The sequence below is a fragment of the Hibiscus syriacus genome, unplaced genomic scaffold, assembly GCF_006381635.1.
Source record: "Hibiscus syriacus cultivar Baekdansim isolate YM2019G1 unplaced genomic scaffold, ASM638163v2 tig00110548_pilon, whole genome shotgun sequence".
Lineage (NCBI taxonomy): Eukaryota > Viridiplantae > Streptophyta > Magnoliopsida > Malvales > Malvaceae > Hibiscus > Hibiscus syriacus.
In genome coordinates this window covers 1,616,141-1,630,851 of record NW_024062775.1, presented here as the reverse complement: position 1 = coordinate 1,630,851, position 14,711 = coordinate 1,616,141, and the positions used below count along the sequence as shown (strand labels likewise).

The 14,711-nt window shown below is 35.8% G+C and overlaps 1 protein-coding gene and 1 long non-coding RNA gene across 2 annotated transcripts; both read right to left on the bottom strand.

The window, feature by feature from the left end:
• Positions 1-686: 686 nt before the first annotated feature.
• Positions 687-3,455, bottom strand: LOC120130984 (TSL-kinase interacting protein 1-like). Its single transcript, XM_039148114.1, has 7 exons — positions 3,446-3,455; positions 3,175-3,383; positions 2,861-3,093; positions 2,506-2,749; positions 1,706-2,113; positions 1,190-1,288; positions 687-956 (listed from the first exon to the last, which is right to left on the bottom strand). The coding sequence occupies exons 1-7, from the start codon at positions 3,453-3,455 to the stop codon at positions 864-866; spliced, it is 1,296 nt and encodes a 431-aa protein (XP_039004045.1). The 3' UTR covers positions 687-863.
• A 67-nt stretch (positions 3,456-3,522) lies between these two features.
• Positions 3,523-4,428, bottom strand: LOC120130875. The gene is made up of 2 exons (XR_005516873.1): positions 4,339-4,428; positions 3,523-3,668 (listed from the first exon to the last, which is right to left on the bottom strand). It is a non-coding gene; the product is annotated as an uncharacterized LOC120130875 (long non-coding RNA).
• Between the last annotated feature and the right edge of the window lie 10,283 nt (positions 4,429-14,711).

Sequence of the window (14,711 nt, the reverse complement as noted above, 5' to 3'; positions counted from 1 at the left end):
TTATTTTATTTATACTATATGTATGAGTTGTACAACAAAATATCATATCGAATTATTGATAAATTTAATAGAAAACAAAAACCTGAATGTTGGCAAAAGTTTACAAAACCAAGTCTTCAAAGGATAGGAGAGCGCAATAGTCAGATAGGAGACCCAGACTAGTGAACGGAAGAACCGAATGGGCGGCTTTGTTGATAATATGAGCAGAAGTGTCTCTAGAGGTGCCTTAAGGGAGTTTTTCAATCAACACGGCAAGGTTCTTAGAGTTTTTATTCATCAACTAACAATAAGCCAAGGTACAAGTTTTCTACGTTTTCTTTGTTAATTTTGCGAGCCAATCGGATTTGTTGAAAGCCATCAATATGGTTAATAAGATGAGGGTGGATGGAAGATTTGTAGAAGTATCTAGAGCTAACTTTTACACTATTTCAACTAGAATTCCTTTTTAATGATTTTTTTAATTTCATGCTGTAAAAAACATTATGATCTATTTATGAACATGTTTTTTAACATGTATATAAACATATATATATATATATATAGGCAATTTATAAAGACTAAAGTGCATATATAATACATTCATAAACTGCAAAAATAAAAAGAAAGCATAATATATTAATTTTAGAAAGCAAGACAAGGGAGAATGAACTTAATCTAGCTCAATTTTATTTCAAGTTTATCACCAATATTGTTTGCTTCCCATTTCATTTCCATAGTGTTTCTGAATTTCATATACACAACCAAAAGCAGATTTACAGGATAAAAATTTATAAAGCAGACAGGTTGAGAATGTTTATGCAGTAGAATAAAGGCTTTATCTTTGCTCTTTATCACTTCATATAGACTCTATCCACAGGAACCTACTACTTCACAATGCCGTCAATGCTAATATCGTTTGCACTTATAACTTTACGGGAAGAAGACAAGCCCAGATCAAATGGTCCCAAAGACTCCGTCTGCATCCACATTCCATTAAAGATTATAATAAATAAATAAAAATAATAAAATAAATTACAAATGGCATCATTCTATGTTACTCGTACACGGCTGTGAGTGTTGTATTACAAGTATGTGTTCAACACAAATGTTTTCAATTTTCATCCAAATACCTGTCTCCAGATGTATATTGAACACAGAGAATATGAATACCTAGAGAGAGAGAGTCTAGACAAAGAAACGAATAAAATACCCATTTAATATCTGAGAGCCCCAGACTGCTTTCACCGTTGTATACTCGCGAATCTCTGTCTGATTGTTGACAAGCCTGGACTTGTAATTGAATATTGGCCTGAGAAAATAAATTCTTGAAATGTATTGTGCATGTCATAACTCAATAACCAAACTTAAAAGTTTACATCCTAATTAAACAAATATAAGTGCTTCAAAGGGAACAAATATCTTAAAGACCAATTAATATAATTGATGGTAGCTTTAAACATAAAAAAGGCATGATGGTGTAATCTTTTCCATCAAAACTGTTTTACTGGTTGAAATCTCATGCCACGTAAAAATAACAAAAATGCGGAATTGCTCAATGTGATTGATTACTGCCAACAGCAATAGAAAACTTCAATTACTAGACCAAGTAACTTTTAGCAACAAAATAGAATAAAGAAGCTCGACGGCTATTCTACATGAAAATATGTAATACAGTTCTGGAATTGTGATAACGGAAGATGGAAATTATAATAAAAAATTAGCAAACCTCTGTTGGATGGTTTTTTTTGAATGACTTAGAACTGGTGTCCTGACTGCAGGCATGAGAATAAGCACTTCCACCAGAAGCTATAGCATTTTCACCCATTGAAGAAAATTTTTGAAACGGAAATGCATGGCACGTATCATCAGCATCTAAAATTGAGGAATGTGAGTCCTGAACTGGAAGTCTTGGATTTTTACAGGGGTTCATTTGACCACCAAGGAAAGCATCAAAGGAATCAGAGATTAATTGAGATGACCCTGAAGTGATCCCATTGGATTTTGGATCACAACTACCCAACCTCCCCTGCAATGATGCTTCTGACAGCAGGCCTCCTATGCTAATGTTATTTAGACTGTCTTCCCACATAGCCAATGATTGCCCAATGCTGCTATCCATTGTCACTTCATTTTCCTAACAGATGGAGAAAGAAAAAGCAGTTTCAGAAAGGAAAATAACTTGACATGAAACTTATTGCAATCTAGCACTCTTTTGGGCATAAAGGGTTTTAGTTTTGTGCCAAGAATCAGATAACAAAAATAATGTGATCCCAAAGCCTTATTTCATAAGCTAGTAAAATTTTCACCATCAGAATAAAGGGGTAAATATAATAGACAATATTCAAAGAACCATCTAATAATCTGCCATGCCTGTTTTTTTAGTAACTCGTGACCATATTAAATGCTTGATTGAGGTTACACGTTTGATTCAGGTTACTGCCAATGCAGTTTCACAAATAATTAACATAGAAAAGGCATTAATCTTTAGGCGAGGAATAAGCAGAAAACCGGTCATAGACACTGTACCGTAGAACAAACTCCTCCGTTAGACATCTTTTCAGCAACAGCTACATTTGTTTCTCCACTCATAAAGATTGGTTTTCCAGATTCTTCACTGGATACTTTAGCTTTTTCATCATTTCCATATATATTCTCCATGTAAGTGTTGCAACTTTTCTGTGCACCTTCAAGTTTTGAAGAGGCTTTGAAGGGAGTTGATATAGAAGGTTGTCCCAAGGTTTTTGTTTGAAAATCAGACACCCACCCATACCTTCAAAGCAGAAACCAGTTACAGTATATCAATATACTTTTAGGAGCCGCAACAAATAAGGAGTAAAATGAGAAACCAAAGAATAAAGATTAAGGTAATCAGGTATTGGACCTTAAACGAAACACAGATGGGCTTCCAATTGTTGCATAGACATCCCTTGCACTGATAAAAATGTCATTTCTTGTCCATCGGTAACTGGTTGGATTTTCTGCTACATATGGGAAAAGCATGGGCTCCCCAACAGCAATGTTTGAACTGCCCCATTTGCTATCAGTGTGCTTAAGCACAGAGGATATCTTCTTTCTAGCACTTAAAGTCAATTCCAAGTATGGATGAAACCCATCCTAGAGGAAAGAATAGTTAACCCTCAGTCTAGATAGATCTCATGTAAACAGTTAAAAGTGTTTTTCGGTTTAGGGTTTTACCTTTTCTAATCCTAGACGAGTGTTTTCATCTATTGGAAAGAGCTGCAGCTTAATCTTAGTGGAAGGATGAAGTCTTTCTTCTGTACTCAGGTCAAGTGCAGGTGGCGTTGTAAATTCCTCCACAGAATTGGTTTTTGTAGTTTTAGACCTCGAAGATACCGCTTCAACCAAACCAGAAGGTGACGGTTGCTCATCCTTTTCTTTTTTTCCTAAATTAAAAGATTAAAAACCCATAGTTAAAAGCACAATTCAGGCACACCAATTTATGAACGCATCAACATTTATACTTAAAAAGATAAATTTCTTAGCAAGGCAAGACAAGTAATAAAAAACAAGTCCAATGTCCTGCCTGTTGCTTCCTGAAGCTGCTGCTCCACAACTGTCTTTCTAGATTTATCAACTCCCTTACAACCTTCACGCGGATTAGTTTCTGAATGTGGTTCCAAGGCTTTTATCCTTCTCTTTCTATTAGTTCCCATGTGATAAAAGCCTTCCTATCAATCAAACCAATTGCAAACAACATTAAACTGAAAGCACTTTACCAAAAATAGCTGCCAACATCACACTTAAAAATGAAAAAAGAAAGCATCAAAATTCATCTGAAACTCCATTTCTTATGGGGAATGCTCCAGTAGCCTTCAATTAAAAATCAGTGCATAACATAACATTTTAATCTCTAAAAAGCAAAAGTTAAAAAAGGTGAATTCCAACCTTAAACCCAGAGTATTTAGTTTTAGATCTTTCAGTTTCATTGAAGCATTTAGAGTTTAGCATTTTAGAACTAGCAACAGAGGAAAGGGAGGCATATATATATATAGTCATGAATTGCAAGTTGAAGTAACTACAAAGCGGATTCAATTAAATTGCGAACGAGTCAAACCCTAATTCTCAAATTAAGGATACAATAGATGATATTAAAGCATTACGAACTTTAGCGATTAACTGCAAAGAAACAAGGTCCTAATTAAAGCATCAAAACTGAAAGTAAAAATCGCCAGAAAATTCTAAGTTACATAAGGATTGATCTTTAGTAACAGATGTTGAAATTTAAGGATACAGAATCACAAAAGAAGAAGAGAACATCTAGGGAACCAAAGTTGCAAATAAATTTTACTAAAATTCTTAATTCAATTAAAAAGAAAAAAAGAGAGCTTCTTGATCTACCTTAAGAGAATCAAAGCAGAGTAGAACAGAAAGAGAGAGAGAAATCTGAAAGTGATGAATAGTATTGGCGGGAATTTGAGGATCTTCGAAAGGAAAAAAACCCTCTAAAAACAGACTTCAAAATTGGAAGGCGAATGGCTTTACGTTTTTAGAAGGCTACAAAAGCCATATCAGCTACGGACGGGCCCTGAAGTTGAGGCCCATTCTTGGCCCAAAGGATATTGTAATAAATATAGGTCCCTTTATATAACCATTTGACGAAATAATAGCCATTATCCCTCCGCTATACATTACAATTGTCACTTGAGATTCTTTAATAACATCATTTGCCGAAACAAGTTTACAACACGTGCACAAATCAAACTATCTTAACAATCTTTTGAGATTTTAAGAGCAACATAGGTTGAGTATAAATATTTATTGTCAAATAGTTAAGGGTCTTTGAACATGTATTATTCTATGTTCATTTTAGTAGCGGATCCAGAAATATTTTTCAGGGTGGACACATATGTACTAATAGTAGAATTTTTTTGTATGAGATAAACATCAATAAAATTTTAGGGTGGACATCATCAGTAAAAATAAACAACAAACATAAAAGAAATTCGAATTTCAGAGTAGACACATGTACATCCTAAAATATACATACGTTTGTCATTGATCTATTCTAGAAAGTACAATGTCTTCAAGGAAGAATAAAGAATCATTCGGTATTGACATGTCCCGAAACAAGAGATAATATCAAAATTTTATTCTTAAATTTTAAAATTTTAGAAAACTTTCGATATTCTTTACTTTCTGTCAAAGAAATATTAAAATTTTATAGAAGAAATTCGGAATTCTTGTTCATAAAACTTTCAATTTTGATATTTTAAACCTAAAAATCAATACTAAATATAAAAATTTCAAAATTAAAGCCCAGAATCACTTCAAAATAACCTTAAATAAGGCTTCATCAATCTATCAAACAGATCTCGCAAGTATCTTAACTTATTGAAACATGCTCCAAATACTTTATAAACATTGTATTTACACCCAAGGTCATTGTTTTCACATAAAACATTTAAACACCATATCAAATAAAATATTACATTTATAAAAATCATGAAGTGTTCCTTTAAAAAAATTGAAGTACTTCAATGTTTAAAAAGAAAGTAATAAAGTATTTGGAAGTTTAAAGTCTACTCTCTTACAAGTTGAGCATAAAAAATCTCAACTTACACTTTAAATCACAATGCCCTTCTCTTTATCTCTTGAAGATCGTTGCTTCTTTTCTTTGGGTACCAAATCAAGTAAGGAAATTAAGTTTATAAACCATCTTGGAAGGCGTAGTACTGAAAAACAAATAGAAAAGATAATGAAGGAATGAAAAGCTTCTTCTTTTTTTCCAAACCCCCACTTTCTTTCCTTCACCATTTCTTAAAGAGCTTGGTTTGGTGACAAAAGCCGTATCTTGAATTAAAATCAATAGTGGAAAGAATTTTGAGAGATGACTCTTTGAATGCCAAAGTTCTCAAGGGGTAAAGGAGAAGTGGAGAAAGAAATGAAAAACAGGAGATGGCATGAGATTTTAAATGTGGTCAACACAATTTTCTCCAAAACTCTAACAAAATGATCAACTACACATTTAGTACTTAAACTATAAGTTTTAGTATGCTTTAGTGCTTAAATCTTTAATTTTTATTCAAAATCATATCTAACATTTAGTTTTCATTTCATTTTAATACTCCAACGTTAAAAACTTAATGCATTTAGCACCTAAATCAGTTTTGATCTGTTTTAGTACCAAAACTTAACGTTAAATTTTGAATGAGATATTAATATGAAATAAAAACTAAACTTTATATATGATTCTAAAAAAATTGGAAGTTTAGGTACTAAAATAGATCAAACTGATAATTTAGGTACTAAACGCATATTACCCAAAACAAAATGAATGTTTTTACCAAAACATAAATCTTGAACCAATGATTTTATTTGATCCTTCAATTCAGTTTCTCATAATTCAGATTAATCTACGAACATTCATTTTATATTTGAATTGTTGAAGATATATCAAATAATTAATAAAGGATAAATTTTTATTTTTATTTAAAATCCACTTACAAAAGAGTTAATTGCATCACATGTACTTCAATTATGACCATCATTCTAAATTAGTCCCTAAACTTTTAAGCATTCTAATTCTATCCCTAAATTATGACTATCATTCTAAATTGGTCCATAAACTTTTTGAACATTTCAATTTCATCCCACATTATACATATGTACTAATCACATTGCTTGTTAATAAAATCATTAGGCCAAGTAATATTGATATATGTTTGAAAAAAAAAATTAAGTTGAACTATGGTTGAACTAATTACATATTTGGAAGAATATTCTGGAGCTGCCATATGAGAGAAGCAAAAAAATGTCGCCATTAACAAGACCATATGTTATGATAGAAGACAAGTTGAATGTTCTGGAGTAACCAATCTTTTAAGTCCTGAGTAAAAAACGATGGAAGCGAGGCTGAATGGAGGATATGAGTTCGTAGTTGCTTGGTCTCGGCACAATCTCTCAGAACATGCAATATGGATTCAGGCTCATCACAAAAGGTATAGGATGTATCAAAAGAGGGTCGACATTGGAATCGCTCCGTGTTAGTCATAAGTCTGCCATGAAGAAGAGTCAATAGAAAAACCAAATGCGTTGAGGCGCTTGGGTGCTCCAAATATCCTTCCATAGGCTGCTGTGAGTTGACCAAAAGGGTGCAACAATGGCATTGTAAGTTGAGGCAGTTGTGAAGTGATGCTTTGAGCCCCACTTCCAGATACAAGTATCTTTTTCATTATTTTGAGAAGGAATAAGGCCAAGGACATGGGAGACAACATCTTGATCAAGCAATTGAGTAAGGATGATCGTGTTCCATTCTCCATATTCAGTTACAAGGTCAACGAGAGAGTAATTCAGGATTACCTTAATTGAAGGTCGAACGTGATTACGCAAAGGTACTAAGCTCAGAATCCATATGTAATCCCAAATTTGAATAAGGGAACCATTCCCTATTGACCATGCAACATTTTCGGTAAAGGTGGCCTAGATTTTTTAGAGACCGCGCCAGAGAGAGGAGAAAGTATTTCTTTCAAGAGATGAGGAAAAGAGGTCATGGATTTTGTATTTTTCACGGAGGAGTCGGATCCAAAAAGTTCTAGTTTGCTGGTTAGAGCATAACAGATTTTCATGATGATAACATGATTTTGCTCTCTTATGCGTCGAATTCTCAGTTCGCCACAATCAAAAGGTTGGCACAAAGTCTCCCAATTAATAAGAGAGAAAACATGTTGATGGTTTTAACCTCCCCAAATAAATTGGAGGATCAGTTGTTCAATGCGATCGCAGACACCTTTCGGCAACATAGACGTTTGCATAAAATAAATAGGGATAGAGGCAAATACCGATTTTACCAAGGTGATATGGCCAACAAAGAATAAAGACCGAATTTTCCATCCATGTAATAGTGTACCTATTTTTTCAACGATGAAGTAATAATCAGAGTTATGGACCCTGTCATGCTGGACCGGTACGCCTAAGTATTTGCCCAAGTTGTCGACTTGCTTAAAGCCAAGTCATTCACTAATAATATATTTCATCATTTAGGTCGTGTTGGGGGAGAAGAAGACCGTTGTTTTGGCTCTATTCATTTTATAGCCTGAATAATGTCCAAAACATGAAAGGCATGTGTTAATGACATCGACATTGTTGAGGTTAATACGAGCATAAAGTATCAAATCATCGGTGAAGAAAAGATGTGATTTTAGGGTTCCATATTTAATAAATTGAAATGACTCCAATTCTTTTTTATTGACGGAGTCAACAATGCAATGCCCTAGTCTGTCCATAGCAAGGACAAAGAGGTAGGGACAGTGGATCGACTTATCGAATGCCATGTTTAGGTATGAAAGACTCTGTAAGCTTGTCGTTCCATTGTACTTGAAACGAGAAAGTATAAATACAGTGCATGATAATACACGATAATTTCAGGGAAAACCCAACATCATGAAGAGAGTCACATATGAAGTCCCAACGAAGTATGTTGAAAGCTTTCTCCAAGTCGACTTTGATAGCCATCCAACTCTTTTTTCTTTTTAATTGATGAATCGAGTGTATTGCTTCCTGATCAATATGATATTCTTGGTGATGGAGCACCAAAAAATAAAGCTTGTTTGATTCGACGAGATAATTGTAGACATAATGGGCTTCAAGCGGTACACAATAATTTTTGTGAGTAGTTTATAGATTACGGTACAGAGGCTGATCGGGCGAAAGTGTAGGAAATATTCCAGATTATTCACATTCGGTATAAGCACGATAACAGTCTTGTTCAGCTCAGATTCAATGCTTCCACTTTGGAAAATGGCTTGGATGCGAGCTCTAATAGAGTTACCAACTATACTCCAATGTTTTTGAAAGAATTTTGCATGGAGTCTGCCATGGCCCGGGGCTTTGAGAGGGCCATTTCATTCAACGCTGATTTGATTTTCTCCATGGAAGGGATTTGATCCAATGAGGACCACAGAAAAATATTAATCTGGGGGAAGAATCTGTGGAAAGGGTAAGCATCAGTAGCCTGATAATCAAGAGAGAAAAGGTATCGAAAATGAAAGATGGGTTCAGCTTTGAGAGATTGTTGATCGCCGATCCAATCACCATCAACTTTAAGAGATAAAATACAATTTTGTTACTTACGGATCTTGGCTCTGCAGTGGAAGAAACTAGTGTTTCACCAAAGACAATCCAATCTACTCGCAAACGTTGACACCAGAGGAGCTCCTCTTTATCAAGCAAGGACTCCAGTCACTGAGAAGAGGTGATTCCAAAGTAAGTAGAGAAGGGGAGTAACAAGAATTCAATGCTTTCTGAACTCCCCGAAGACGAGCCATAACCATTCTTTTCTTTGAGCCAATAAAACCATAGATGAATTTGTTCCAACCATCTGCAGCCTTAGTGAAGTTTACAGTGGTCTCAGGAAGGCTTCAGGTATTTAACCAGTTATCTTGGACCATGCGAGAAAATTCTTCATGCAAGTGCCAGCTAAAGAAATATCAAAATTGCTTCGACCTAGGGTGGTGCTGAGAGCGACCAATTTGGAGGAGGATGGGTTGATGATCTGATCGCATTTGAAAAAGATGTTGAATAGTAGAGTTAAAAAACACTCATCCCAATAATTATTACACACATCTAGATCAAGGCGAGTGTGAGTTTGGCCACGGGACCAAGTATAAGCAGGACCACAAAAACCAACATCTCGAAGCTCAGCATTAAGTATAAAGTTTTGAAACTCAGTGCACGGACCCGTGGTACCAATAACACCCATTCGATCAGTTGAAATTGAGTAGCATTAAAGTCGCCAAGGAGGACCAATGGTTAGCGAATTGTAGGTGCAAGATGCCAAAGATGCTACAAAAGAAGCTTCCGTTTAGAAGCATTTGGGCTTGCATAAGTCACTGTAGCAAAGAAGGCTTGGCCAACTTTTTTGTGAGTAATGTGATAATGAATAAACTGAAAATGATTATAAATGGTTTTAACCAAAATCGAATCATACCAACAGAGCCATATACTACAAAAAAACCCGCTGCTTCAACACAATGAGAATTTGGAATTCCCAGGGAAGTGATGACAACATCAATTTTTTAACTGTTGATTCGGGGTTTAATAAAGACAATAATATACTACTTATAGTCACATATATATTGTCTAATAGTTGTTAGAAAATGAGGATGTCCACAGTATTGGAGGTTTCAGCAAAAGAGTCTTAGATTCATTATTAATAATGAGGTAAGCAGAAGGGGGATACTCAATTAGACATTGAGACATGTTGTCCCTCATAGTGAATAGCTTAACTGCCCATATCCATAGGTTCTATATGAAAAAATAGAGTTGCATCTTATAATGTCCCCGAATAAAGGGGTTGTTTGAGATTACCCGGGTCATGAGGTTCACAAGAACGAGCATCACTTAGGTAGACGTCTGTTTGGGCAAAAGAATTACTCGAAATAGGGATATTTGGGTCCATATTTTCAATAATGACAATAGAGGAATGCTTGGCTTTGTCAAGGGTTACATGCTTATCAAGGGCCAAAGAACTAGCATTTACTTTGGAATGCACTAGGGGTTGGCAATGAGAAGGTAAGTTTGAAGCCAAGAGGGAGACTGGTTTTTTCATGGAAACTGTACCTTTTGGTTTGAGTGTATTGGAATGATCATGTGACTTTTCTTTTCATTTGCTATTGGCAGCAACAAAGTTATCTTGTTGAGGGGGAGTTATTAGAGGGTCAGGTTTCACTTTCATGGGCAATTGGATGGTCGGTGTACGAGTAGTACCATTATCTGACTTCTTTTGTGTGCTACGTTACCGCTTCTCCACTAGAATTCATGGCCTATAAGGGCATCAATGTTTGTTATCTCAGAAGGTGGTGTAGTTGTGGTACTTGTATTTTCAACTGGCATCGGTTTAGAAGATGGGCCACAATCTATGGTATAACCATATGTACCACAATTAAAGCAATCGACTGGCAACGATTCATATTCTATTGTTTGAGTTCTTCCATTGATAAACAGTTTTGAAATCAATGGTTTGTTCAAGTCAACTCTTATGTCATACGAGAGAAGCGTCCTTTCCGGTCACTGTCCGTTTGATAGTCGATCTTAATGACCAGACCAATGCATTCTCCAATTTCAATGATAAACCTACGCTTGTAAAAGGTGACGAGCAGACCCGATAGTCGAATTCAGGTGATAACTTTGCTTGGGTGGGGTTGGGAAGTCGAGAATCCTCAATCCAAGGTTCGATGGTCAAGTAATGATTGTAGACAATACAAGGCCCTTCTGCTAGAATTTTGAGAAAATTGACATGGTTGCGAAAAGTGATGAGGAAATAATCATTTTCAATGTCCATAATACGTAGCGCTTGGGATGGCTTCCAAAGATCGTAGATTCAATTACATAGAGCATTGTACCCAATTCGACAGCCAAGAAGTTTCACGATGACAATTTGGCTTAGACTTTTGACAACTAGATTGTAGACTCTGTCATAGAATTCAATGGATATTAGACCATTGATCATTATTCGTTTAACAGCCCCTTCATGTATCTCGATATCCTCATCCACGGTGTCAATATCTTCTTCCTCAGGTGGTTGGTTGGTGTTTGCCATCAGTCTATCACAGTAGGAGACAACCCTAGTCGGGCCATTAGAGATGGGATGGCAGTCATCAGTAGCGACATGAGAGTCGTCTGGTGGCTTATCACGGTGGTGGCGAGTATTTTTATTACCCTATCATTGAGATAGGCAGCAAGGTTAGTAGTAGGGTTTGCAGGAGCGTTTTGCGCTAGTGTTTCCATAAAATTCTATTTTTATTTGAATATTAATTTGTTATGGATATTGATTAAAATTGATTATATCGATCACTCTCGATTGTATCTACCAGCCCTTTATAAGATCCATTGAATTTGGATAAGATTTTGATAGTAATGAATCTGAAAAATTCAGTGTTTGGTCGGAAATTACCACTATAGGGGACCATTTTGTTGGAAATTTCATCATTTTATATTAAAAGATAGTATCAAATAATTAGTTCTACCCGCCAAGGTTGGTTGATTCATTGAACAACAAACTTTTGAGAAGAAAAAGAAAATCTACATTCATTGTTAACACGACCTGGTCGCATTGAAAATGGAGTAGAACAAATTCAATTTTGCAAAAAACAAAGGCATCCCATTTTTTTTTCTACGATAAATTCCAAACCAAGGTCGGCTAACTAAGCCACTTCCCTTTTATGTTTTATTTTTTCACTTTCCAACATACTTTCTTGAGTGGTACTATGTCACTTAGCAATCATCGGATCATGCAACGATTCTCCGCGATCGTTGTCTGAGAGAGGACATTGTTGTTGGGAAATAAACAAGTAATTTCCCTATAACCAGATTTGTGAGACTGCGAAATAAAAGCAGAAAAATAATACCCGAAATTGATAACGAAGTTCAACCAATTATGCCTACGTCTCCGGACTGCTGTAGATCTTTTACTAAAGAGAGAAAATTTACAGGTGTTTACAAAACACTCACAACTCACAAGAAAGTTCTCTAGTATTGGGAGAAATAAATGATTTAGGATGATTTTGAAGCTAAATGGGTAAGGGTATTTATAGTTGAAGCTTAAGGACTAATCCTTAAAAATAACCTAAAATGTAGGGACTAAAGTGCAATAATCCCAAGCCAAAAAAATCAACAAAAAACACCACTGAAATCTGTGCATTAAATAACCGAAAAAAGCCAGCCTCACTTTCTGACTTTTAACAATCTCCCACTTGAAGACTTCACACCTCGATTAATGCAACAACATTTCTGGTCTTGTTACTCTAGCATGTCAAATGAAGTTGAACACAACTTCAGTTTGTCCGTAGTCACCGTCTTTGTCAACATGTTTGCCGGATTTTGAGCTCCACTAATCTTTTCAAGTTTCAAAATCCCATATTCTAAAAGAGACCGGATAAAATGATATCGCAATTGTATGTGCTTCATCCTGGAATGAAAAGATGAATTTTTTGCTAGATGGATAGCATTTTGACTGTCGCAATACAAGACATTGTTTTCTTGTTTCTTGCCTAACTCTTCCAAGAAACTTTGGAGCCAAACCATCTCTTTGTTGGCTTTCGTAACAGCGACATATTCTACTTTAGTTATGGAGAGAGCAACTATCTTTTATAGTTGAGAAACCCAACTGACTGTGCTACCTCCTAAAGTATAGACATACCATGTAGTGCTTCTTCTGATGTCAACATTTCTGGCTAAGTCAACATCTACATAGCCTGTTAGTATCGTATCTCCACCTTTGAAATAAAGTGATTTGTTTGTGGTACCCCACAAATATCTAAGGATCCATTTGAATGTTTCTCAGTGTACCTTACCCGGATTATTCACGTACCTGCTAATAACTCCCACTGCTTGAGCAATATCTGGTCTGGTACAAACCATGGCACACATTAGACTTCCAATTGCTGAGGCATACGACACCTTCACCATGTATGCACGTTCTTCCTCCGTCTTTGATGATTGTTCTTTGGAGAGTCTAAAATGAACACCTAAAAGTGTACTTATTGGTTTAGCATCCTGCATGTTGAACCTGGCGAGTACTTTGTTGATGTACTCAGCCTGTGATAACATCAAAGTTCCTGACTTTACAAACTGCTTCGACAAGTTTTGCTTCAAGTTTATAATCTCTTGCATGTCTGAGCCTGCAACGAGCATGTCATCAACGTACAACAATAAAATAATGAAGTTGTTGTCGAACTTCTTGATGTAGCAACAATGATTTGCTTAGTATCTGGTAAAACCATTGCTCCCCATAAAACTATCGAACTTCTTGTACCACTGTCTAGGAGCTTGTTTTAAACCATACAAGCTCTTCTTCAACCTGCATACCGAGTTTTTCTTTATTGCCTCTATGAAGCCTTCTGACTGCCTCATATAGATTTCTTCCTCCAAATCACCATGAAGGAAAGATGTCTTCACATCTAACTGCTCAAGATGTAGATTCTCTGCATCTACAATTTTCAACACCAGTCTGATTGTAGACCGTTTCACGACTGGAGAGAAAACTTCATTGTAGTCAAAACCTTCTTTTTGCTGAAAACTTTCAACAACTAATCTTTCTTTTTAGCGCTTGCTCCCATCATGCTCTTCTTTGATCCTGTAAATCCACTTGTTGTGGAGCGCTTTCTTGCCTGGTGGTAATTCAGTTAATTCCCAAGTATGTTTTGACATAAGCGAGTCCATCTCATCTTTCTTGGAAGACTCCCACTTAACCAAATCCTCCACTTGCATTGCTTCATCATAGCACTCTCGTTCACCATTGTCAGTCAGCAACAAGTAGTACAAAGAAAGCGAATAATGTTGGGTTGGTTTAGGAATTCTGAAGGAGCGTCTCAGTTCTGGTGTGCCTAGTTCTTCTTGAACTGCTTTAGGACTGATCTGAACATCATTTCCATAAATCTCCTCAAACTCAACAAATTTATTTGTTTTAGCTTCGATATTGGAGCTACTTGATTCTTTGGTTGACCTGTCTTTGTACATCACATTCTCATTGAAAATGACATCTCTGCTTCTAATGATCTTTCGATTTTCATAGTCCCAAAACCGGTAACCGAATTCATCACCACCATAACCAACAAAGATACATTTGTTGGACTTGGCATCAACTTTACTTCTTTCAGCAAAATTTATGTGTACATAAAAAATACAACCAAACACTCTTAAGTGTGAAAGGTTTATTTCTTTCTTGCTCCAAACTTCCTCTGGTATTTCACCATCCAAGGGAACTGAGGGCCCAC